Source organism: Heteronotia binoei, chromosome 8, assembly GCF_032191835.1.
Source record: "Heteronotia binoei isolate CCM8104 ecotype False Entrance Well chromosome 8, APGP_CSIRO_Hbin_v1, whole genome shotgun sequence".
NCBI classification, from domain to species: domain Eukaryota; kingdom Metazoa; phylum Chordata; class Lepidosauria; order Squamata; family Gekkonidae; genus Heteronotia; species Heteronotia binoei.
Genome location: NC_083230.1, coordinates 92,419,333 through 92,446,857, shown reverse-complemented (window position 1 = coordinate 92,446,857; position 27,525 = coordinate 92,419,333). Strand labels below are relative to the sequence as shown.

Here is a 27,525-nt window from a genome sequence, read left to right as displayed (position 1 = left end):
TTTAATTGTTTATTGTTGGGTTTTTAACCATTTTGTTGTGTTTGTAATCTGCCCTGAGCCCATCATGGGAAAGGGCGGAATATAAATCTACTAAATAAATAAATAAAATTAATCAATTAATTTCCTGTGCTCCTTTGTTGTGTTTCCTTGTTTTTCTCTTTCTTTCTGTATTCAACATTAAAACCACAAGGAACAACAGATATTCCCATGTACTCACAATAGCTATGGAAGACTCCGAGAAGGTTGTCAGAGAAGCTGCTCTGTGTTTGTCAGGGTACCACAATGCTGCAAGGGCTATTTTGGGAATGACTGTCAAGGTGAGATTTTCCAAAATTAAACTTTTGCTCCTGGGAAGATTTGTGTAGCATAGCATGAAATGCTATTCCCCTCCCCCTCCCAGCAAAGAAGAAAAGCTACAGTATTTCCAAAGATAACTATTGTAGCAAAAGAACATAATAAAATGTTAAACAGAGCCTCAAAACGTTATGAGGGACCACTGCAGCATTTCTATAGACAGAAGGATTTCAGGCCATGGAGCCATGACTTTTCTCACTTCCCATCTCCCATTACACTGCCGCTCAACATGCTGTTCTTTGTGGGCATCTTGGGCTGCAGTGGGAGGAGGGAGGCCAAATAGCCATGTTCTGTGGGTAGAAAATCTTTCTATCCATGGAAATGCTGCACTGAATCCAACCCACTATGTGCTAAAATTGTTCTGAACCACTCTTCACATTCATTCTTTAAAAAAACATATCACTACATAATTCTTATTAATTGCATCCATCTGGTGGATACATTATTTATTTTAAATACTTCTATTCCATTTTTCTCAGTGGAACTCATTTTTATACATGCCTCTCTACAGAATCCTTAGATTCCATAGAGAACTCCATAGAGATTCCATAGAGAATTCCAAAGATACATCAGTATCTGTTTGTTTCAGAAGTACATGTAGTTTTATAAGAAATCTCTAGCTCATGTACGAGGTAGATAAAGAGCATATTATGTGAATGTTATCTGGCACTGGCTATTCCAGTTGACCGTTCCAGTTGACTGTTAGTCAGTTTCCATGATAATAAATTTCAGAGGGTTAATAACAGTAGGCTGTTGCAACAAAAATAACCAGGAGTTCTGTGGCATCTTACAAGCTCAACAGTTTATCATGGAGACGTTTTCATGGATTAAAGACCACCATCAAATACATTTTACAAAGGAGGCTGTAGTCCGTGAAAGTTTGTGCCTGAATAAATTAGTTGGACTTTTAAGATGCCACAAGTCTCTCTTTTTGTTTAAGTAGATGGATTAGGTTTAGCAGACAATAGTGACCCTGGTCACACTCACCGATAAAGCCGTCATGAACACGTTGCTATTATAGTCTGGGTGTATTATCAACGCATTTCCTGGATCAGACATCCCGACAGCCACCCATTATACCCCATTTTGTTCCCATGATTGGTTGATCAGACGTCCCTGCTGGACCTCGTTTTCTGACAGTAGCACTCTGGATTTGTGCAGGTGCATTCCCAACGGCTCGCAGGACATAATAAAATAAATGATAAGATTGCCCATAGGAAACAATGGGAGAGGCTGGATTGCCCGTTTGGATATAATGGGAGACAACATTGCCAGTTGACTTGCATGGGCTCCATTGAAACACATTGAAGCACAAAAATGGCTGCAATAAAAATCTGGACTGGATCTTCCAGGAAAGTCAACACAACCTACAAGTGTCCAGGAATGGGATTGCCAGGGGAATGGCAGATTGTCAGCCCCTAGGAACGGCACAGGTGTTCTGGATTTAAATTGTGAGGGGGAAGGGTGGGTTGCCACCCTCTGGGACTGGATTGCAAGGGGACAGGGCAGAATGTCAGCCTCTGGGACTGGATTGCAGGATGGCTGACTGGATTACTGACCCCGGCCAATAGTTGTTGGATTGCCAGGGAAAACACTAGATTGCCAGCCTCTGGGACTGGATTGTCCAGAACAACCCAGAACACTTGTGCCAGTCCCAGGAGCTGGCAATCTGCCCTTCCCCCAGCAATCCAATTCCTGGACACTTGCAGGTTGTGTTGACTTTCCTGGAAAATCCATTCCAGATTTTTATTGCAGCTGTTTTTGTGCTTCTGTATGTTTTAATGGAGCCCATGCAAGTCAATTGGCAATCTTGTCTCCCATTATATTCAATGGGCAATCCAGTCTCTCCCATTGTTTCCTATGGGCAATCTTGTAATTCATTTTAGTATGTCCCCCACGACTCTACTTTTCTCTACCACGGAACTACTTTTCCTGCACGATCGCAATGCACTCAGAAATAACCTGCCAAATTACGCACAACTATTCTCAGTTTTGGGACTGGATTAAAAGAACACTCAGGTGTTCGGTTTACCAGGCAGTTGACAGAGTTTTTCATCTTATGTCTGCTCACGCATTGATATTACTTCTGGTTGAGGTTTCGGCAGGAACCAGTTCTGTGCTTACAATGACCCAGTAACAGAGGAGTGTTCAAATATGCAAAGTCCACTGTTGGGTCATCAGGAGTGCTCTTGGTCCGGATTTAAAGCACTATCAAAAAACTCCGGGTCCAAGTTAAGGCAATGAGGGACCTGGACGAGTCACCCACCATTCCCAGATGCTGATGTTTGGACACCCGCATAAAATCCGACATGTATCCATGCCCATGTCGGGATTTTCTGTACGTCTGACCTCGGCCATTAGTAGTGTAATTGTGTTGTTGGTTCCTCCCCCCCCCCTCCCGAGTGGTAAAGATGGTATAGAGATATCATTGCCCAATTTCCTCTGGTACATATGCCTGTTTTGGGTTTGGGATTGAATTATGCATTAAAAGTCTGTGATTGTCTAATTTTGAAATACGGAAAGACAGTAGGGAAGGAGGAAAGCACCAAGAATTTGATCTTAAAAATCCAAATATGTACTTGAAGGATTGATACTAGCAGGGGTGTTATTCCAGGAAAGACTGAGTGCATGAGGTTATCTCTATTCTATGAGTCTTGGGGTCTTAGCCCAACCATTTATTGCACTAAACAAAATTTCCATCGTGGAGTCAATGCTTGAAAATGTTTGACTTGCTGCTGTTTACTGCTTTTCAGCCTGCCCAGGAGGGCCAGAAGCTCCATGTAGTGGCCATGGGTCTTGTGAGGAAGGATATTCTGGCACAGGACAATGTACATGTTATGGTGGCTTCAATGGGACTTCATGTGAGCTCTGTCTGCCTGGAAGATATGGCCCAGATTGCAGATGTAGGTTTCCTGTGGTGGTCATACTGTTAAGTTATTGTGCTAACATAACCAGAATATGGGAGGTGGTGTGGCTTTCTGGATTGAGAGTGTCTGATTTGAGCCTGGAAGAACCGACTTCAGACCTCCTGGCTCAAACATGAATTTACAATGTAGCCTTACGCAAGTTGCTCTAAATGGAGGAAAACACATGCAAAAATGGAAATAAAAACTGAGGTGTTTGGTGATATGCACTAACAAAAACCACTGGTGCAGATGTCAGTATTTGGGTTTTATAGTTTGTGAAAAGTTCATGAAAGTTTTTTTTAATACTTGCTTTTAATGACTTTTGTGAGCTGGGCTTCTAGTTTTAAGTAGGTCCACTTATTTTTATATTTCCAATGCTATTTATTGTTGCAGTTCTTCTGTGAAAACTTCCTTGAAAGTGTCACTGTGAATATTTTCACAGGGTATGAATATTTTAAGTGAATAAATAATTATTGTTCTCCTAATAATCCAACCATTCTATTTATAGTCTGTCAGTGCACAGATCATGGACAGTGTGATGAAGGCATTTCTGGATCAGGACTGTGCATCTGTGAAACTGGATGGATAGGAAAGTTCTGCGAAACCAAATTAGGTCAGTTGATTTAGCAGTAACAATAACTTAAAGCCCAGAAGGTAGTTTTCACCTTGCCATTAACAGCTTATGACTAATTTACCCCAGTAAAATACATTGAAGGACCATTTATTTTATTGGATTTATATCCCGCCCACCCCTCTGAAGCAGGCTCAGGGCAGCTCACAAGAATTTATGTTGTCACCTCTCAGAGCTGTTCCCTGGTTAAGCCCTCCCTTCAAGTTGCAGGATCATCCACTGCTCAGACCCTCTCACCCTAGTCTACGGTGACCTTTGTGGAACACCCTCCCTGAGGAGGCATGGCTCCTCTGTTAGCCTATTCCCAGAAAAGATGCAAGCCTGTACCTTTTATGACCTGGATGGATGGATGGATGGATGGATGGATGGATGGATGGATGGATGGATGGATGATAGATAGAGAATTATGTCTCAGTCTTGAGAAATTTTCAAATGCACAAATAGTTATGTTAATTTTTTTCACAGATGTGGCACCAGTGTGTTCACCCAGCTGTTCAGTTAATGCTGTGTGCAAGCCCCAAAACATCTGTCAGTGTAAACTATTTTATGTTGGGGATGGAATCACTTGTACAGGTAAATTCTTTACAAACACTTGGAAAAAATTCACTGGGAACGAAACATGAAAAATGGATATATTGAATCTCATTCTTTCAGCCCTCATAAATGGTTCTTAAGTAATACAACCGTGGATGAAAGTATTTGCAAATGTCACAAAATCATGCTGTAGTATGCTATCAGTGAGGCTGAAAACTGAACTGTTATATGTGGTACAAAAGAACCCCACATATGGCACTTAGAAGTATATTTACATTGCCTACATGGAGTGTGGTCAAATGATAAAATACATATATTCTTGCAAGGGTGATGCATGACACAAAACATAAGGTTCTACTTATGAACTTCCTTTCCTAGGAATACAAAGGGGGTTGAGGATGGATCCACATCTTTTTATCTACATGAGGTGTACCACCATTCAGACCTGCAGCTCTGGACATGACAGAATGTTGAGTCCAAGACAGCCTCTAACTCCCATCTGTCAGATTTGACAGCCATGACCATTTGCCTGGTGGAGGGAGAGGAGTGCAATCTTCAAGGTAGAAGACAAGGAAGGGCAATTCCTCCCCCCATAAAAGGACAGGCAAATACTTAGGCTGGTACATGAATGTAGCAGTTTATTATTTGAAGACTGACTGATCATTCTGAAAACTATATTTCTCAAGAGCAAATTAATCTTTCGTTATCCTGGAGTATCCTCTGCCCTAGAGGAACATCAGGAAATCTTCCAATGGTGATGAACTGTGGCTTGCAAGCATCAGTCTAAGGATCTTGGCTTCTCTTTTTGTTTGTCCATGGAGTAACAAGATTAGGTCTGTAGCCTTCTGTTAAGAGCCCCATGGCACAGAGTGGTAAAGCTGCAGTACTGCAGTCAGAGCCCTCTGCTCATGACCTGAGTTCGATCCCAGCGAAAACTGGTTCAGATAGCCAGCTCAGGTTGACTCAGCCTGCCATTCTTCCGAGGTTGGTAAAATGAGTACCCAGCTTGTGGAGAAGGCAATGACAAACCACCCTGTAAAAAGTCTACCATGAAAACGTTGTGAAAGCAATGTCACCCCAGAGTCAGAAACGACTATTACCTTTACCTTTAGCCTTCTGTTGCTCTCATACATCTCTGCTTTGGGGCTGAGATGGCGTTTGGAGATTCATGGGCTCTTTCTTTGCCAAAACTTTAGCCAGTTATATTTCACCTAGCAGATGCAGCCAAATCCAGCTGTCCATTTTACTTCTGACCTTTCCAGTCTAGCCCTGAGCTTCAGTTTGTGATCATCAAAGCTTTGGAGGGGGAGAATCACCAGTGTCCTTTTTAAAAAGCTGATCCAGGAGAAGATGCAGTCCCAAGAGCAACTTGCTAGAAGACTGTAGGGATAACCCAGGCTAGCCTGAACCTGTCAGATCTCAGAAGCTAAGCAGAACCAGCCCTAATTAGTACTTGGGTGTGAGACCGCCAAGAAAGTCCAGGGTTGGTATGCAGAGGCAGATGGTGGGAAATGACTTCTGTTCATCTCTTGTCTCGGAAAGCTGGCTACAACTTGATGTCACTAGTGTCCACCACAAGGTGACTATGGAAAATCTGGGCACTGGTAGCCTTCAGGGCTGCAGGCATAATTTCTGCCTAGCAATAATATCCCAAACTGCCAAAAATATTTACACTGTTGATTGTTGTTGCAGTGGGATATCCAAATGTTTACTTAAGTGTTCCAAGGTCAAAATTGCATTTCTTATTCTCTGTGAGGTAATAAAACCACACTTCCATGGAGACAAGAATTAGACAAATTCACGGATGATTAACCCATCAGTGGCTTTTGTCCATAATGGCTAATGGAAGAACCTCAGTGTTCAGAAGCAGTGTTGCTTATGAGCTTTCCAGTCTACTTTATTGTTATTTATTACATTTATATCCTACATTTTATCCATGATGGAACCTGAGGCAGTATATAAAAGGTTTACAGAAGATCTCCCATCAAGATATTGACTAGGCCTATACCTGCAGAGTTCAAGCACATCTTTGGAGAAAGTGTTGAACAGGTGTAATGTACTGAGTTCCAAGAAGTTTAGAAGGCAACATGCTTTATTGGCTAGTACATCACAAAGACAACATGGCAGGGCCGGGTCCCCTGATTATATACATCTTCCGGAACAACCCCCTTACCTGGCCAGGTCCAATCCTGGCCAGTTAAACTTCCCGCCATAGATCTACACAGGCGGATTGCATTTCGTCCTTACATCCGGCAACCTGTGGTTTCCCACTGGTCACCTCCACGCGTGCGCACTCACGCTGTGTTGTAAATTCAGGGACCGAATTGCAAGACACACAACAACAGGATAGGCTTGTTTGTTGAATTTAGCAAAGCTGTTTTGGCCTTGGTAATTCCCTAAGTCTCTCTAAAGATACACAAGGCTTTGCACAGACAGTACACCTTTCTATCTGCACACATGCACACATACACGTGTATGCACACTACATACACACACAAGCTGCAGTATCTCGAATCCTTGTTACATGACATATTGATCCTGAAAGTCCCTTGATTTTCAAAATACATTCGCAATGTGGAATAGTTTGCAGTCTATTTCAAATGCTAATCAAGTAACAGATTCCTCTAGTTCATGGTTTTGATGTCACATTTTGTTATAAATTATTATATAAAGAATTAGGTGGGTAGCCATGTTGATATGAAGCAACAGAACAGAGTTTGAGTCCAATGGCACCTTTAAGAGCAACGAAGTTTAATTCTGGGTATAAGCTTATATGTGTGTGCCTATATGTAAGGTTTGAGGAAATCTGTTTCAATGTATCTGATGAAGTGTACATGCACACAAAAGCTTATACCCAGAATTAAACTTGTTAAATTGGTCTTAAAGGTGCCACTGGACCCAAACTTTATTCTAAATAAAGAATTCTCAGGCTTTCTTGTGAAGAGCATGCCAGGACAAAATAATTTATTTCTGGTTTTGCTTTAATTTTTTTCTTTATAGCTATGAACCTTTGTTTGATATCCAATGGTGGCTGTCATAAGAATGCAAAATGTTCACAATCTGGTGTGAAAGTCAATTGCACATGTCAGAAAGGATACAAAGGAGATGGCCACATCTGCACAGCTGTCAACTCTTGTGCAGATGGGCTCAATGGTGGTTGCCATGAACATGCGATTTGTACTAAAACAGGGCCGGTAAGTGTTACTGTCTGTAGCCCCTTCACTTTAGGGGGCCTCACCCACAAGGTGTCTGTCTTCACTGACATTTGAGTATTCTGGCAAAAAAGTGAGACCGATTTCCCACTCACCTTATGCCACTCTCACATTCCTCTGCTCAGCGGGGCTTCCTTCCGATTTCACACTATTTGCCCCAGGGCGTCAGCTTTTTCGCACCGCAAACAGAAACCTCTAAAAACCAGTTTCTGTTTGCGGCGCGAAAAAGCCAACACTAGCTGCAGCCCCAGGGCAGATACTGTGAAATCGGAAGGAAGCCCCGCTGAGAAGAGGAACATGAGAGTGGCGTAAGGTGAGTGGGAAAGTGGTCTGAGAATCCAGGAAATGTTCTAGGACATATTGCATGCACACACCATCCTACCTGTACTGATCAGCACAGTCTTTCTGTTGTGTTGACAGGAAGTCCCCTCCCTCCCTGTGTGTGTGTGTGTGTGTGCATGCACATGCGTGCACATACTGTAGAACCTGAAAATACTAATGATGCCATGCCCAGTAATAACCCAGCAGATGTGACTACAACAGTGCAGTTTTACTGATTTCATTGAGCTTAGTCTGGACCAATGTTGTCTAGTGTTGCACTGTGAACCTGTTGGGCTGAAGGAGAATTGCAGGGCAGCTTGATTGCTTAGGTTCAATTCCATCTGCTAAAGAGGATTCATATGGTCTATACAATATTCTTCTCTGCCCTCAAAAGCTGGTTCGACTCTAGCTAAACAATTTGGAATTGCCATGACTTTTTTTTCACTCATTGGTAATGGACAGTCCAAATGATACCATGATGAGTCTGATCATTCCAATATTTTGTTTTTCTCTGATATGAGAAGTCTATTTCTGTTGATTTCTTTCTTTGAGCAGTTCCAGCAGACAGTTCCTGCTGACAGCTTGGACAGTATAGAGGTCCATATTTCCAGAATTTCAATTCATGTTTGCACCCTCACAAATTAGCCTTGTAACAGAGAGCCAGTTTGGTGTAGTGGTTAAGTGTGTGGTCTCCTACCTGGGAGAACCAAGTTTGATTCCCCACTCCTCCACATACACCTGCTGATGTGACCTTGGGTCAGCCACAAGTTCTCTCAAGACTGTTCTGCTCAAGAGCAGTTCTGGGAGTGCTCTCTCAGCCCACAGGGTGTCTGTTGTGGCGGGGTGGGGGGTGGGAAGGGAAAGGTGATTTGTAAGCCACTCTGAGATACCTTTGGCTAGTGAAGGACAGGGTATAAATCCAATCTCTTCTTCTTCTCCCTATGCATGCTAATGGAGACAGTGCTTGGGATGTACCCACCTTAGTGGCATTTTCAGGGCTTCCTGGTATCTGCAGGGGTTAGAAGTGAAAAGGAAGATTTAGGATAGCAGCTGAATATTTGCATCTTTGCTGACTTGGGATATTGAGTTGGACTGAAAATCTCCCTCCTAGGCTAAACGCAAGTGTGAATGCAAAGATAACTACGTTGGTGATGGAATTGACTGTGAAGTGAAACAGCTCCGAGTGAACCGATGCTTACAAGACAATGGACAGTGCCACGCTGATGCTGACTGTGTAGATCTCCATTTTGAGGGTCAGTACTCCAGAAGCATGAATACAAATTCAGTGGATGGGAAAAGAACAGTTAAAGTTAAGCTCTGAAATTTCAAGGAAACCTATGTGTTAGAACGACAACTGTCACTCTAGAAACTCTTAGGACTACCGTCATATTATGTGTGTGGTATGTGTGTGTCTATAATCTACATTTCTTCTTGTTTAGCATTATGTTGGATGCTTTATAGAGTGCCAAACAAACAAACAAACAAACAAATGATTCTTGAACTCGAAAATGTTAACTGGATTCCCCCCACTCAAAATGTCTTTGTTCTAGTTATGCAGGACATTATTGTAATAGGGATCTCATTACCAAAAATGCTTGTCAGTGTGAAACCTATAAGCCATTGGTTACATCAGCTAATCATATGCAAATAAGTCTGTTTTGAGTGAATATATGTGATATGAGTTGCCTTTAGTTGATTTTTTTTTTTTTTTGCAGAATTCTTTGATGGCCAGCATGGTGTGGTGGATAGTGTTGGAGTAGGATCTGGGAGACTCGGGTTCAAATTCCCATTCTGCCAAATCCTCATTCAGCCAAGGTGTTTACTGAGTAATCTTTAGCCAGTCATCCTGTCCACTTTACAGGGCTGTTGTGAAGATAAAAGGAAGAGGGAAATAACAATCTGTGCCATCCTAAGCCCTTGTGTGGGGGGGTCACAAATGAAATTGAAACTTTCAGGAATCACTAGCTTCTGCCACATCAAGACCACTCAGTTCACTAGAGAACAGTCCAGGGGCATTGATTGGTCATGTCCAAAACAAAGTTGATACCATCTAGCAGGAATGCTATGTCTAAGTTCATCTGCTTCCCATCTGCAAAACCCATCTACAAGAAGGACCTCACAGAGGGGGAAGAACAGCTCTTTCAGACACAGCACTATCCACACAACTATACACATTACACACACAATCCAAATTTAGTAAGGCTATCAGAAGCTAGCCAAAATTGTTCTAGGAGTTTCCTCCATTGCTGGCCATTGCTGAGTTACACTGTCCAAAGAATAATTATCCAGATGTGCAATATTTTTGATATGTCAAAAACAGATAATTTTTTTAAAAAAAAAATATTTCCAGGGTGCTCTGCAAGATGAGTGTGGAAAAGGAAGTAAGAGAATGGCCCTCTGGTTTCCTTGTCTGGCCACTGCATTGTTTCTTTAAAAATGGTCTGTTTTTGCCTTCCTCTTTTTTTGTCCCCTTCTTTCTGCCAGATGCAACAGTTGGAGTTTTTCACCTACGTTCTCCTCTGGGACAGTACAAACTGACTTTTGATGAAGCAAATAAAGCCTGTGCAGATGAAGGAGCAACACTAGCTACATACAATCAGCTCTCATATGCCCAGATGGTAACATAACATTACTTAACCCATGCACATAAGGCACTGTGGTTAAGATAGCAAGAGAAACAGTGTGGTGTAGCAGTTAAGAGTGTCCCACTTTGAATAGAGAGCCCTGGGTCCCAGCTGAACTTCACAGAGTTGTGATGATATAATGGAGGAGCAGAGAACCATGTATGCCATTTAGAGGAGTAGCAGGATGTTGCTTTAGACAGTTTTCCCCTCCTTCTCCTCATTAAGTTGGGAGGAGGCTGAATAATGAGTCTTAGGCGCTTAAATGCTGAATTCTAAAGGACACACGTTGTTCTGTTCTATCAGGCGTGCAATTTTCTCAGGCTGAATTCTGGTGGGGGGGAACCTGGTAATGCACTCAAATGAAGTATGTATCTCACTGGCTGACACTGCAATCTGACATGAAATCACTAAAGGAGCTGTCTGCACACACTTCCTTAGATTGTTTGGACTCTTCTGTTCAATACTAATTGCTCATGTAAGGTAGACATAAGTCAAAGTTGTAAGTGCACTGGATTTTCCCCAGTGCAGAACAGTGGTTTGGCCTAACTAGACAGAACTCTATATTAATTAACTCCTTGGGCTTCAGATTCCAGAGCAATTCTGCAGCAGGATATGGAGGAAGCAGCCAGACTTATTCCTTCTATTGATCTAGTGTGGCTGTGGTGGTACAAGTCATGGGTGAATTCCCCACAATTCCTAACTGTGAGGGGTACAGCTATTGGGATCCTTTACTTGGCCAATGAAGGAAAGCTGTGCAGATCTCTTGCTCCCTTCTGGTGTGTGGGTCGGTCTCTCTCTCTCTCTCACACACACACACGCACACACACATCTTACAGATTCTTCCTTTGAGTAAAGACCAAAATCAGCCAGTATCATAATGCCTCTGTATCGATGGTGTGGCCTCATTTGGAGTACTGTGTACAATTCTGGTCACCGCACCTGAAAAAAGATATTATAGCACTGGAAAAAGTGTAGAAAAGGGCAACTAGAATGATTAAAGGGTTGGAACACTTTTCCTATGAAGAAAGGTTAAAATGCTTGGGGCTCTTTAGCTTGGAGAAATGTTGACTGCGGGGTGACATGATAGAGGTTTACAAGATTATGCATGGGATAGAGAAGGTAAAGAAAGAAGTACTTTTCTCCCTTTCTCACAATACAAGAACTCGTGGGCATTCAATGAAATTGCTGAGCAGTCGGGTTAGAACTGATTAAAGGAAGTACTTCTTCACCCAAAGCGTGATTAATATGTGGAATTCACTGCCATAGGAGGTGGTGGTGGCTGCAAGCATAGACAGCTTCAAGAGGGGAATGGATAAGCATATGGAGCAGAGGTCCATCAGTGGCTATTAGTCACATTTTATAGTTGGAACTCTCTGCCTGGGGCAGACTCTGTCTTGTGCTGGGGGGGGGGTCACAGTAGAAGGGCTTCTAGCCCCACTGGTGGTCCTCTTGATGGCACTTGGGGGTTTTGGCCGGTGTGTGACACAGAGTGTTGGACTGGATGGGCCATTGGCCTGATCCAACATGGCTTCTCTTATGCTCTTAAATGAAGGATGTGGGATTCTAGAAAGGCATAAGACACTAGAGAAAAGGAACACAGGGGTCTCTGTCTCAAATAGCAAATTTCCTCATACAGCATCACTATGCCACATTTCAAGCAGGAAGCAATTGTGGTTCAGCAACGCAGCATTGTCCGGTATGCTGGATGTAGGTCCTAGTGTTAGTTGAAGGCACCAGTTGTGGATTTGTTCCAACATAAAATTGTTTTAAGCCCACACAGACATAACTTGATTAGTAGAGGAATGCCTGGTCATCTAACCAGGCCATCTTTTCAAACTGTCAGAGCAAGACAATAGTGGGCCTTGTAAATTGAATAAGTTCTCCATTCCCTCCTTATACTTTTTGTAATGTGTCTCATATCTTTAGACTAACATTGCTACCTGGTTTCCCTTTGTTTGACAATTGTTTCATTTCCATGTTATGACAGGCAAAGTACCACTTATGCGCAGCTGGCTGGCTGGAAAATGGGAGAGTAGGCTATCCAACTGCCTTCTCTACCCCTAACTGTGGTGGAGGATTGGTTGGGATTGTTGACTATGGAATCAAACTCAACCGGAGTGAAAGATGGGATGCCTTCTGCTACAGAGTCCAAGGTATACGTGCTTTTGAGCAAAGCAGAGAAACAGTTCATTTCCAGACAACCTAATCAGTTTGCGGCAGACGTGGCAACAGACTTCAACCCAGTTCTAACACTTTTTGTTAAAACTATCTCCCAAAATAGAGGCAATATCAAGAAGACTATGGCCTCTAGTTTGACCCTTGTGTGGGAAAGGATGCTGGACTGATTAAGCCAGCAGGCACCTCTTATGTTCTTATGGTGGAACAAAACAGACATAGCACCATTGTTTTCTATGTGTCGCCACATTCAGAGCATCTCATTCTGCATACAAAAGTGTGTCTCGCTGCAGATAGACTAAGAATGAGGCACCGCAAAACATGTTACTGGATACCTGAGATGTTGGTTTGACAACTAGTAGCTGAGCCTCATTGAGCCCCGGGCCAGTTTGAAGTCACCATGTTGCAGTAACTTTGCTGGCTGGGCTTGAGGTAGGAGTCAGTTATCCAAGCCACTCCATGAGTTAAACTGCTTCACACTAGTTGAGAATTGCAAGTACTGCATCCCTGAGAGAGAAAGCATGCAGCATTAATCAGAACATTTTTAGACTGGAAAAAAGCAACATCATATGAACATACAAAGCTGCCTTATACTGAGCCAGGTTGTTGGTTCTTAACCTTGCTCTGCCAGCAGCTGTTCTGGGCTTTTAGGCAAATTTCTTCCTGAACCATCCAACAGAGTTCCTTTAAAAGTGGAGTGATCTTCTGTATGTGAAGGATATGTTGTACCACTGAACTACAGCCCTTTACCAAAAAGCCCTTGTTTACAGGGGGAGTCTTGGGCTGCCTCCACATTAGGATGTTCTTGTGTTAAACAGTCAACAGCAAATACAATTACAACCGTGGCTGCGCATGGAACTTAGAACAGCATTATAGAAGAAGAGATTATATTTATACTCCGCTCTTCACTACCCAAAGGAGTCTCAGAGCCGCTAACAATCTCCTTCCCCTTTCCCTTCCCACAACATATACCCTGTGAGATAGGTGCGGCTGAGACAGCTTTGACAGAAACTGCTTATGAGACAACAACTCTGAGAGTGTTAAGACTGACTTAAGGCCATTGCAGCAGCTGCAAGTGGAGGAGTGGGGAATCAAACCTCTCACATAAGAGTCTGAGCACTTAACCACTACACCAAACTGGCTCTCGACCCCATAGATCCCATAAAAATTGGCAGTGCCTGTTCAACATTCAATTATGCATCCCTTTACATTGGCTTTCTGTTTTATAAATGCTTCTTTTATGTGCTTAATTAATTTTTGTTCATTCACAATTACTTCAGCATTCCTAATATCACAGTCTTTAATTATATTATGTCCTCTGTGTGCCACAGGAGGGGTTACTGCTTGTTTCATTGCAGCCAAAGAGACTGCCCATTAATTTCTCCCCATAATTATAATTTTGTGATTGTGCAATTATCATTGTAAAAAAAGAGAAAAAAATCAACAAGCAATCACCTTGACTGGGGGAAAAAAGGAAAATAATCACTCTCCCCTTCCAGGGATCTGAACTAATATGAAAAGATTGGCCCCGGGATGTTACAGCCTTCAAGAGTCAACAGATAGTAATTAGTGAGGTACTTAAATACCTATAAACAGAAAAAGCAAAATGTAAAGGGGCAGTAGCCTTGAGAAACCTCAGTAGCACACTTCCCTGCCAGAATGAACAGACTGATGCTGAAGTTACATTTTAAGTTATTTTTTAAAAATCACCTCCAATCTGTTTGGGAAAAGGTGAGGGGGCAACAGGGGAAGACACTGGAATGTAATGGGTTCACTGTCATCTGAATTTCTCATAAAAAATGAATGAATGATTGATGTCCCTAGTATAAATTTGTTTTATCCTTTTTGAATTATGTTTTTTGGAAAATGGTAATTCTGCAAAGCTGTGGTAGATGGCACTCTAGATAACTGATGTCTGGACTCCTACCTCAGCTTGCTGTTTAAAATCCTTATGCTTCGATTTTGTAGATGTTAATTGCACTTGCAAGATTGGCTATGTGGGGGATGGATTTACATGTACCGGGAACCTACTTCAGGTCCTCATGTCTATTCCAACATTTACAAACTTTGTCTCGGTAAGTAATAGAATAGACATTTGCACTGAAAATAGCAGTGGTAAAGCTGCAATACTGCAGTCGGAGCCCTCTGCTCATGACCTGAGTTCGATCCCAGCAGAAGCTGGTTCAGGTAGCCAGCTCCAGGTTAACTCAGCCTTCCATCCTTCTGAGGTCGGTAAAATGAGTACCCAGCTTGCTGGGGGGAAGTGTAGATGACTGGGGAAGGCAATGGCAAGCCACCCCATAAAAAGTCTGCCATGAAAACGTTGTGAAAGCAATGTCACCCCAGAGTCGAAAGCGACTGGTGCTTGCACAGGGGACAACCTTTACCTTTTTACCCATGTATGTGGAGAGAGATACATGTTGATTATGCTGATCCAGCTAGGATTCTGGACCTGCCACCTTTTGCCCTGACTCACAGTCCACTTCTATGCCTATTACTTGCTCTCAAGGGGAGGGGAAATGATCAGTTCCATGGTGGGGGCTAATGGGCAAAACTGAATGGTGAGGAGAGTTAAATTTCCTTTTACTCCTCTTTGTATGGCCATCAACTGAATCAGATCCCCACACAGCATTATAAAATTTCAGATAAATTATTTTTTGCAATTTTTCATTTCTGATGGTTAGGGATGGAAGCTGGGTTCAGATAGCCAGTTCGAGGTTGATTCAGCCTTCCATCCTTTTGAGGTCGGTAAAATGAGTACCCAGCTTGCTGGGGGGGGAAGTGTAGATGACTGGGGAAGGCAATGGCAAACCACCCCATAAAAAGTCTGTCAGGAGAACATTGTGAAAGCAATGTCACCCCAGAGCTGGAAACGACTGGTGCTTGCACAGGGACTACTTTTACCTTTGGCATAGGCCATATATGAGCCCCGTGGTGCAGAGTGATAAGCTGCAGTACTGCAGTCCAAGCTCTGCTCATGACCTGAGTTCAATCCTGGCAGAAGCTGGGTTCAGGTAGCTGGCTCAAGGTTAACTCAGCCTTCCATCCTTCTGAGGTTGGTAGAATGAGTACCTGGCTTGCTGGGGCTAAAGGTAGATGACTGGGGAAGGCAATGTCAAACCACTCCTAACAAAAAGTCTGTCAAAAAATGTAGTGATGTTACATCACCCCATGGGTCGGTAACAACTTGGTGCTTGCACAGAGGACTACCTTTAACTTTTACCTTTTAACATCGGCCAAGTCCTGCCCTGCCTCCACCTTCTGACTAAGCCATCCAATCAGCTGTAATAATCAAGCTACCTATTAAGCCAACTACAATTAAGTTGCCAAAAAAAAAATCACAATCTTCCTTTTTAAAATCATCTCATCCATTGGGAGAAAATACTAGATTTCTCTTTTGTTTTCTGCTCCTTCAAGAAATTTGCCTCCATGAGCACTAGAAATATTGATATTAAGAATGTAGCAAGGATGCAGGTTTCTTCAAAGCTCTCTTGTGACCCACCAGTTTCCTTCATAGAAAAGCAAAGTTGATCATTTAGGACACGTGTCCGAATAAAAAATGTTGAGGCATTGTCATCGATATTAAAATTTAATTATGAATAATCCATATTTCTAGCACCTTTCTACTTTTCTGAACTGTCTACATCTCCTTTCAGATAATTGTGTATGGGTAAAGGAAATTTAATTTCACAGGATCACTTGTAAATGCTTGTGAAATTTTTATCACAAGAAAAATATTTCACTACAGAGTATCCTGTTTCTTCACAGGAAATCTTTACTTACTCAAATACCTCAAAGAAAGGTCAAGAATTCCTGAAATACCTCACAAATTTGTCAATTAAGGTTACATTGTTTGTGCCAGACAATGATGGACTGAAGGAAAATGAGGTAAAGTACCAACTGAGTATGGGAGAGAAAATCATGTCATAAACCTGGCTCTGCCTGAATCAGCCTCATATAGAACATCCAAGAAATGTTATTGAATTGTTACAGAAAAAAGAAATGAATGGTAACTTTTGTTGCTGGGAAACTCCCTTGGCCCAAGGGTTCCCTGAAAAACACCCAGCCACCTCCACTCAAAAACCTCCTGAAAACATCTAAACTGACCCACTGAGAAAGGTACCCTTCTAGCATAGTAGAGAGAGAGAGAAGAGATTGGATTTATACCATCCTTCACTAGGAATCTCAGAGTGGTTTACAATCTCTTTTCCCTTCCCACAGCAGGCACCCTGTGAGATAGGTGGGGCTGACAGAGCTCTGACAGAAACTGTTCTTGAGAGAACAGCTCTGGCAGAGTTATGACTGACCCAAGATCACTCCATTAATAACAAAGTGATAGGGAATGAACTCTAGAAAATATCTTGCAACCAACTATACAGCACCTGTGCAATCTAACATATAGGGGAAAGATTTAGAGAAATAGCAAAGAGAAACAAGTTCTACTAAGTGAAATCAAAATGTCTTCACTTAGTAGAACTTGTTTCTTTTATAATAAACTTTTTAAATGAAGTCAAAATGTCTTCATTAAAAAAGTTTATTATAAAAGAGGGGAAAAGGATAGCTGGATTCAAAAAGGTGGTGGGAAAAGGGCAAAGCAAAAATACAGGAAAGGCTCACAAAACAGCACAGATATTTTCAAATAAAAAGCAATAAAGTTGGAGAGAGATCAAGGTGGGTAGCCATGTTAGTCTGTCTGTAGCAGTAGAAAAGAGTCCAGTAGCACCTTAAAGACTAACAAAATTTATGACAGGGTATGGACCTGTCATGAGTCACTGAAGAAGGGAGCAGTGACACTCAAAAACTGATACCCTGGTACAAATTTTGTTAGTCTTTAAGGTGCTGCCGGACTCTTGCTCTTTTTCACTTTGGAGCTTTGTGAAATGATTTTAACCTTTTATTTACTCTCTATTCCTATCTCTTTTGCCATCGGTTGAAGGTGAACCCAAGTGATGCTATATTATTCAGCATTGCAAACAAAGGGGTACAGGTGAACCTATTGTGGGGGCCAATAGCTCAGAGGGGTGATTATGTTGTCAGTGACCATAAGAACATACAAACCCTCCTGTTAGACCACTGGTTCATCTGGTTAGCATCCTGTATCACATAGTGGTCAATCAGTTGCCCTAAATAGCCAGCAAATAGGGGATAGACACCAATGTTACATTCTACTATTGGTATTCAGAGGTTTACTTTCTCTGCATATGGGACATTCCTTATTGTCACAGTGGCTAGTAGCCATTGATGGACCTGGTCTTCATGAAACTGTCTTATTCCCTTTTAAAGCTATTTATGCTTGTGGCCATCATATAACCTGCAAATGAGAGAGGATTGGTACTGGCATACCATATCCAGAAGATCATGTCAACAGCTCTGAACTGCTGAGATTGTGCTACTGTTATTATAAACCTTATGATATTATAAATATTATAAACCTAGGTCCAAAAATTCCATCCAGTCAAGTAACCATCTTCAGACTTTTGAAACCTAAACCACACACTCAACTTCAGCTTGCTATATAGGACCCAGTTTTCATTTTTTATGCCCATTGTTCAGCTTTTTAAAAATTATATATTCATCTCCCTCTCCCTTTTTCCTTATTCCCTCCTCCTGCTTTCCCCTTTCTATTTAAAAATGAATATCGATATGCAAGAACTTTTTAAAAATCCATTGAGTAGTGGATATGTGGTGATTTTATTAACTGACATTGCTTGTTGTTGCTTGCCGCATTCAGACACTTTCTGGAAGAGACATTGAGTACCATTTGTCCAACATCAGCATGTTGTACTATGAGGACTTGACCAACGGAACTACCCTTCAAACTAGGATAGGGAAAAAGCTATTAATTACACATAGTGAAAATCAAGGAAATCAGGTTTCAGTTGCTAAAAAGGTGAGTGCAAGTTTGCATGTTCACAGATAAATCCCTAGCTTGTATGCTTCTCAGGATGGGTACTGATTGCAATAAGCAGAGGAATGGCACACATCCTCCCTCATATGCAAATTACAGCTAGTTTGGATTGGTGCTCCATGTGGTTGTGGAATGCGCAGGTCACAAAAGGGGACCAGAGATTGCATGAACCAGACCTCAATGTAATGGGAGTTCACACAGAGAAGCCATTTTGTACTAGTTGCTATCTGAATGATGGCAAACTGAGCACTGACCTTAGGGAGTGCATGAACCAAGACACATCTTTGAGTAAGGACTTTTCCTAGAGAATTATCAGTGCCCATGCCAAACTATAATCTTTAAAATTTTGATGAGGGAAAAGCCAAGACAGCTAATAAAAGTTATATAAGATTGTAGCATAGAAATGTTGATCATTGTGCTCTTTAGGTCCTATTTGGTTTAAAGAAACAGTAGCAGAGAACCGGTGGAAGGAAGAAATGGGTAAATCCTGGTGAAAACCATTGCAGAAGTCTAAGAAAGACCAAGAGCAGGGAGAAATGCAATGGAAACAAGTACTGGAATAGTGTTTATTGAATTCAAGTTCTCCTCTTGTAGATAAGAGGTAATTCTGAGTTTGATAAATTCCTTCCCTCTAAGAGTGGAAGATAGAGAATCCAGACAGATTCTCTCTTCAGATTCCAGTTTTGAGCCACTCTGGCCTTGATAGCCCAGGCAAGCCTGATCTCATCAGATCCAGGAAGCTAAGCAAGGTCAATTCTGGCAAGTACTTGATGGGAGACCTCCTTGAAATACTGGAGGCAGGGGCAGGCTTTATTTAGCCACCTCCCTGAATATCCTCCAAGTCCCCAGTATGGGCCAGTCACCATGCCATGACTTCCAGGTGCACACACACACACATTTTTAAAAATACCAATTTTCCCCCATTTTACGCCAAAAAGGTTGCAAATGTCCTTCCTTAAAAAACATGCCTAAGCATCTAGACAGATCTAATTTAACTAAAATTTGAAAACGGTCCAGAAACTTTTACTGTTTAATTATCAAACTATTGATTGTAAAATTTTTACTTATGTTTTGTTGTAATCTACCTTGTGCTCACTTGTGGGAAGAGTGGAATAAAAATTTACTAAATAAATAAACTTCAGCTCATCCAAAACGCAGCAGCCTAGCTATTGTTGGGGTGGGATACATGGACTGTATTGCCCGAATGCTGAAAGTCTGCACCAGCTGATGGTTCTTACCTTGAAAGCCCTAAATGGCTTGGGGCTAGGATACCTGAAGAACCACTTCTTTCCATATTGTTTAGCTTACCAGTAAAGATCTGCCTCTCAAGCCCTGCTCTCTGTGCTCCTACCTTCAGAGGAGAGGCAAGTAACAGCCAGAAATGGTGCTTTTTCAGTAGTAGCACTTCACTTATGGAATGCCCTTTCTCTTGAGGATTGCTTGGCACCAACGTTGTTCTCTTTTAAGTTCCAGGCTAAAACGTTTCTATTCACCCAGGCTTTTAATTAAAATCTTTTAACACTATTTTAGTGCAAAAAATGTATTTTAAGTGGTCAGTGCTCTGTTTCTATGGGGGGGGTTATGCTGGGCTGGATTTTAATGCTGGGTTTTAAACTAATTTTTAAATGTTTTGTTTTTATTAATTTGTAAGCAACCTGGGCAGGTTCCTGGAGAAGTGCATAAAAATGTCTAAATAATAAATGCTATATTGAAGCTTTAGTATTTTCAAAAAAAGTACTAGCAAGTTAATTATTTTAGGAATGAACAAGCCAAATTATTAACTGAGATGGGAAAAAAATAACATTCACTCAGTAGGCAATTAAATCTGTATGAAACTAACTCATGGTATAAGAGACTAGATTCTGTCTCCAGCCAGTTTCTTATAGCATGAAACCAAGGACTGAAACTTTCATGGGCCAATATCAACCAGTATGAATGACTGAGTTCTACAGCCAAGAGTGTACAGATCTTAGCACTGCCTCCAGCTGCAGGGGGAGACCTCAGTCAGGCTCCCCCATTCCACACTGCTGTTTGACAGACCAGCAGGGGGAGCTGTTTGGTGTCACACTGACATGGCAGCATCGTTTCTGGTGTGAAACTGGATGTAGCAACATGGCATAGGTTCAGTGCTCCAGGATTTACTCAGATCTCAGTTTGGGGTGAATCCTTGAGCATCAACCTGACATGGACTTGTTTTCATTCCACAGGTGATGTTGCATATTGCTGTTCTAGGGAGAGCTACATGGGCATCTGTATATTTTCAGCTGTGTGCCAATCAGCAGCGGGGGGGGGGGGGAGATTTAGGACTGCAAAAACAATGCAGAGGAAAGGGTTCTATATCCCCTGGTCTCCCCCCAGCAGTAACCCCAATCCAAACTGGAGAGACTCAACCAACACCTTCAGCAGCTGTTGTTTCAGCAGGTTTAGGTAAATACTTAGAAAAGGTTACATGAGTATTCATTGTTACAGCTCTCTTTGCTTCCTTTTTAGAAGACAAGGTACGTGGATGGAAGAGCTATCCTTGGGTGGGACATTGTTGCTTCCAACGGGGTCATCCATGTCATTGGAGCACCCCTGAAGGCTCCTCCTCTACCTCCTGTAAGTCTTTTCTTTGCACAGAAATTACTGTTTCTTTTTTAGTCCCTTGCTGATCCGTTGAAAAATTGCAAATAGATATTTCTGCTTCTTCCTGTTCTAATTTGAAAGCAAGAACTGTGATTGCATTGTTATATCCAGAGTCAATTATGATGTCATGGCAGGGGTGCCATTTCAGTTTTCAGCAGCAGGGGAAATATACAACCACGTCCAGGCCTGTTTCATAATAACATCAAGCATCCCGCTTAACAGAGGGAAAGGAATAACAAGGGCTGAGTCACACTGATTTCAGTGTGGTCTTTCTCTGGGTAGTGATCAAAAGCTGTCTTTGATAGCACACTCAGAATAATGTATTTATTTAAATAAATCCCCAAGTCTTTTGTCACTCCCCCCCCCCCTTCAGTGGATGAGACAGTTGCATAAGACCCTGAGATTTGTAGTGGGCTTCAGTCACCTGTAGCTTGTTGCCCAACAACAAACCAAGGGAAGTATCTCAGGCTGAAATCCTGGTGTAATATGGCTTCCACTCCCCCTCTCATTGCCCCATGCAATGCATCCTAGCCAATTTTGATGGTTAATTAGTTACACTCCTTAGCCACTTGTGAATGAAGGTAATTTCCTCTGAGACTAGATTGTTTGTGCTCTGCAAAAAAAAATTGTTGGACGCATTTACTGTCATCTCTTGCACTTCCTGAGCCTTCTAGCCTCACTGTATACTTTTCTGTCTCTGTAAAAAACCCCACCAATTTAGAAGACTGGCCAAAGTTAGTACTTGGACGGGAGACCACCAAGGAAGACCAATGTTGCTATGCAAAGGACAGCAATGGTGACCTACCTTTGGTACACTTTTGCCTTGAAAACCCCATGAGATGTCATCATAAATCGGTTGTAACTTTATGGCATCTAATCATTCTTATTCATGCATCTGATGGTAGGCCAAGTAGTCTTGTACCATGATTGTTAAAATACCATGTGATTCCCTCTTGCCTTTACTACAACAGATCAAATAGTTTTAACTATTTCCTAGCATACTTATTTGCCTTCACTGCCTCCACTCAGGCATTCTTACATCTTGGAGTTGGAACAGGAATATTCTTCGCAGTTCTGCTTATCATTGGAATAATTGGCCTTATTGGGTATGCGTACTTCAGATTTAAGCAAGGAGATATTCGCTTCCAGCGTTTCAAGGTATGGAACAGATGAAAATGTGAAACTGAGTGTCAAGGAAGAAAGTACAATCTGCAGGGCCTATCTGTGTGGGCCTCTTGTGTGGTTTTTTAAGGAGTTGCTACTGAGGGTAGCCAGTGTAGTAAAGTGATTAAAGAGCAGCAGAGTCCAAACTGGAGAACCAGGTTTGATTCCCTACTCCTCTACACAAAGCTCTGTTGGTTGACCTTGGGCCAATCATAGTTCTCTCAGAACTCTCTCAGTCCCACCTACCTCACAAGGTGCCTCTTGTGGGGAGAGGAAAGGAAGGTGATTATAAGCTTCTTCATGATTCCTCAAGATATAGAAAAGCAGAGAAGAAAAATCAACTCTTCTATAAAATCAGACTACTTTGTCCAGCTGTATTCACACTTGGGAGGGTCTTTAGTAGATAAGGACTAGATCTCTTGAAAATTTTCCCCATATGATTTTTAAAAATTGAAAGCTGTTCTGGAGAACCAGTTTAATTTCCCCCAAAGGAAATAATGGTGGACATCCAATATAAATTATGATGATTTTTCTTCTCAACCTGACTTTTTGAAATAGACTCCCAATATTTAATTAATATTATAGCTATGCCCTGTCCACCATTACAATATAGAACTAAAATGATAATTTTTGAAGTGCACATTCCTAAACAGAACTCACTAAATACCACAAAGTATTAGTGGAATCAGCAAGCCTATATTATTTTATCTTTTTGACTACACCATCATAGTTGCATTCATTCATCTGAATGCCTTGCAATGCATCCAAGAAGTATAAATATGTGTTGGTTTTTAAAACAGCAAAAGAATGAAATTGATGTAACTACACTGGACACAACCCAGACTTCAAACATCTCAAACATTAACTACGAAGGCTCAACAACTTCACCACCAGATCTTCCTTATGATCCATTTTCAGTAAGTTTTTCTTTAAACCGTTCTTATTTGAGGTTACTCTTGCAATTTATCAGTGGAACTGTTTTATAATAAAACTTTTAAAAAACACACTTCAGGAGATAAAATGGGCAGCCACAGATTGCTACTGTTTCTTTTTAACTTACTAGTAGGATTATTAGACAAGTATAGGCAAGATGTGCCCTAACCTAGATAGTCCAAGCTAGCCCAATCTTATCAGATCTCAGAAGCTAAACTAAATAGAAAACATCAGGGAAATGCTGTCTGTTATATCCAAACAATGATAACGTTTATTGTAAACATCTAAAAAGTATTGAAAGTTTCAACATTCAAAAAGAGTCCATGGCAAAAGCTTATTAACTCTCAGAGAGTCCACAACAAAGACTCATTCACTGAAAACACATACAGGTGCGTTTTTAAAGATGCCATACAACATTAGGTTTCCCCGCATGAAAAATATTCCTAACACCAAGTTCACAAAAAGATCCTTATAGGAGTCAAATCATAGGTAGGGAAATATGGAAGTCCAATAATCAGGGCTCCTTTTGGGCAGGAGCTTACCGGAGCGGAGCTCCAGAACCTCTCAATTTTATTGTGCTCTTTCTTTCTTAACCCCCCCCCCCCAAAAAAAAAACTTGCTTCTGGCCTCCATTGTTCAAATCCCCTGCAAAAATTTTGATGAACTCTAAGATTTGACAAACTTTTTAATATTTTCCCCACAAAAAATGGGAAAATAACCAAAACGTATAAAGCAGATGGAAATTTTCATAATGCCACTGTGGCCACATAGGAGTAAGTATGATGGGAGTAAGGTTTTATTATGACAAGTATAATTCAAGAAGCATTTTAAGATAGATGCTGAGCTGATATAATTTAGTACACCTTCTGGTGATGTCGGGGATGTGTGGCATATACAAATGAGTTGTGCTAATGATCTCTGGTGCCTCTTTTTCTACAAAATGACCCCTGCCAATAATATTCACAGAAAGCCCATCCATGCTGACCAGTGTCCCATGTTTCGTTGCCTTTATCAAGACTGCTGGTGCTAACGGAACCAATAATTCATGTTGCTTTCACCCTAGGCATAAGCTCGTATCTTGTACAAATGGAACAGGTTCTTATGATTTGAATCCTATAAAGATCTTTTTGTGAATTTGGCATTAGGAATGTTTTTCATGTGAGGAAACCTAATGTTGTATGGTATCTTTAAGAACATGCCTGTGTGCACTTTCAGTGAACGAGTCATTGTTGACTCTTGAATGTATTAATGAGTCTTCACCATGGACTTTTTTTGCATGACCATTTTCGTACAAAGCTTACCTCGCAGTCACAATCCTGTTTCCTCCGCAGCGTCTGGTCGGATTTCCCACCATCTGCGCCGAAGTTATGGGAAGTGCCGCAGCTTTTGCGTAGCAAATGTAAACCGCTAAAACCCAGTTTACGTTTGCTACGCAAAAGCTGCAGCACTTCCTGTAACTCCGGCACAGATGGTGGGAAATCCGACAGACACTGCGGAGGGAACAGGATTGTGACTGCGAGGTAAGCTGTGTGCAAAAACGGTACATGTTGTTGAAACGTCTAATACTTTTTAGGTGTTTACAATAAACATTATCATTGTTTGGATATAACAGACAGCATTTCCCTGATGTTTTTCACTTTGTGTTCTGCTTTTACGCAGGAAGTCCCTTTTCTTTTTGTCTGTACTTAGATTGTTTTGGGACAACAGATCTGGCTAGTATTTGGATGGGAGACCTCCAAGGAATAACAGGGGCATGATACTGAGGCAGGCAATGGCAAACCAACTCTGAACATCTCCTGCCTTGTAAACCCTACAAGTTCACCATAAATCAGCTGTGCCTTGGCGGCACTTTCAACCACAAGCAAGAAATCCACAATGATTCTGATGCAGTACTTTGCATTTGCTAAGCACATTCAAGCAATTCAAACTTGTGCTCCACATTCTGTATCTCAGTAACATGAACAGACTGTATTTCCTATACCTGTCTTCCCTCCCCCAGGATTCTGATGTACGTGAGTTGGTGGCCAATGAACCCCCTGCAGAGTTCTGATGACTTGAGCTACCATAGGAAAGAACATGTGTGAGAGCTGGAACTGAATATGAAATATAAAGCAGTACAAAGATATCACTGCTTCAAAGTGAGGAGCATTCCAAAACTATGGAGAAGGGCAATTTTGGGGAGAATCTAGGTGGTTTTGTTTTCCTAAAATTTTATTTTGCCATTTTATTTTAGAGTGCCAGTTTTTCCCAGGTTCAAACTGTTTTTCAGGTCTGCTATTCATTCTTACCTCATTTTTGGGCAAGGGGTACTGAGCATAGAGTTCTATGGTGCAGATGTAATTACATTTATATTTGTAACTGTATGTTCAACTAAAAAATCCATAGTAGTGCTTGGAATTGAGCTTAAATGTTGTAGCACACTGATGTCCCTATGAGAGAGCCAGTTGATCCAGAGAGTATTTCATATGATTTTTGGTTTTCTCTCCACTAAAATATATATAGGCTGCTTTAACTGCTGTACTCCTGCCAAGAAGGTGTTCAAATATATGCACTTGTGTATCATATCTTAGATATGCTACAACAGCATTGTTCAAAACAGACCATTAAATATGGAAAAACTGTACTATTATGGAATATAAATATGGAAAAACTGTACAAGAAATTTGGTCTTATCCGTTGCCTTAAAACTGATTCATGACTTTTGCATTTCAGGCAACTTATTTTTATAGTTAGGGTTGCCAGCTTCAGGTTCGGAAATGCCTGAAGGTGGGGATGGGGAGGGACTTCAATGGAGTACAATGCCATAGAGTCCACCTTCCAAAGTGACCATTTTTGCCAGGTGAACTGACCTCACTTGAAGATCAGTCCTAATTCCAGTTGATCTTCAGCCATTCTGTGTTGTCTCAGTCCCAGCCCATCACTATAGTTGCACATTCCAGGGGAAGATCAATAGTAACAAGCAAGCCTTTTCCAGAGAAGCTTATCCAAATCATAAATAATCACATTAACAAGGAACTCCAAGTTGATTCCTTTAAAGCTTTAATTTGGCTTAAAGGTTACAAGTCAGGGAAGTAACAGCTTCAGAAATATCTTTTGCGGGGTAGAGTAATATGATTCTTGTGCCAATATGAGGGCTTTGGAGCACATAAGTACTGGTGGGTGGAAGTATTCTGTACTTCAATAGTGTGCAGATTTAAAAGCAAAAGGGTGGGGGGGTGAGTAATCTTTCAATATCCAGCCTGAGAAAGAATTCTGGAAAACCTGAAAAGCATGCAAGCTTCAACATTTTGAATGGCTGCAGAAAAAGATACTACATGGCTTTTGCTTCTGGGTTTTACTATGAATCAACTCAACCACTAAGATTCTCTGTTATGATATCCCATTTTTAGAATCAAAAGACTGCACTTCTGAATGGCTGGTGTGTCCCATTGTTTTGTAAAGTATTCTTGACCCACATAAACTACTTTAAAGTAGCTAGCATTTAGTTTTGCTTCAACCCTCCTACTCCCCACTTCCCCTGCACACTAGAAACAGTACTAAATCCTGCTCTTTTTTTGGAAGCTGAACTTGAAAGTTAAGCTGCATCAGTTATGGTCAGTGTTTGGATGGGAGACCACCACCTAAGTGCGGGGTTGTTTTGGAAGGCAGGCAATGCAAAACCAGCTCTGAATGTCTTGAAAATCTCACCAGGGGTCACCATACCTCAGCTGTGACTTGACAGCGACAAAAAAACCCCCAAAGAAACCCCATACATAAAATTCTATTGAAATGCCAACTGTGTGCTATGAGCCCAATACTACTTTCTCTGTTTAACTGACCAGGTATTTCTCCTGTTTCAATTAACACCCTGTATAATGAATCCCATACCACTTAAGCCTAAACAGTGGATGAGACATTTTATTATTGTGCACAATTCCATACCATGAACATTTTAAGACAATTTTTTTTCCTGACAATAAATTCCATTCTATACATTCATATGTTTAGCCTTCAGTTTTTCAAGAAGTTCATTGTTTGCCTCATTTTTGGTGTTCAAAAAATATACAGACAAGAGTCTCCATAGCACAATATTAAAGAAATTACAGACATTAATAGCTTCAAAACTTGATTACAATTCCCAAAGTTATCAGAGCACAAA

The 27,525-nt window shown here is 41.3% G+C and overlaps 1 protein-coding gene across 1 annotated transcript in view; it reads left to right on the top strand.

Annotated features, from left to right (window-relative positions):
• Positions 1–25,535, top strand: part of STAB2 (stabilin 2) — a 118,904-nt gene extending 93,369 nt beyond the window's left edge. The window contains exons 37-51 of the mRNA XM_060244437.1: positions 191–317; positions 3,108–3,257; positions 3,769–3,873; positions 4,357–4,464; positions 7,426–7,619; positions 9,070–9,211; positions 10,443–10,576; positions 12,570–12,735; positions 14,726–14,832; positions 16,526–16,645; positions 18,489–18,647; positions 21,156–21,263; positions 22,320–22,448; positions 23,255–23,371; positions 25,387–25,535. Of these exons, the coding sequence (XP_060100420.1) occupies positions 191–317; positions 3,108–3,257; positions 3,769–3,873; positions 4,357–4,464; positions 7,426–7,619; positions 9,070–9,211; positions 10,443–10,576; positions 12,570–12,735; positions 14,726–14,832; positions 16,526–16,645; positions 18,489–18,647; positions 21,156–21,263; positions 22,320–22,448; positions 23,255–23,371; positions 25,387–25,437 (1,917 nt within the window). The 3' untranslated portion in view covers positions 25,438–25,535. The remainder of the gene's footprint in view (positions 1–190; positions 318–3,107; positions 3,258–3,768; positions 3,874–4,356; positions 4,465–7,425; positions 7,620–9,069; positions 9,212–10,442; positions 10,577–12,569; positions 12,736–14,725; positions 14,833–16,525; positions 16,646–18,488; positions 18,648–21,155; positions 21,264–22,319; positions 22,449–23,254; positions 23,372–25,386) is intronic.
• The last annotated feature ends 1,990 nt before the right edge of the window (positions 25,536–27,525 follow it).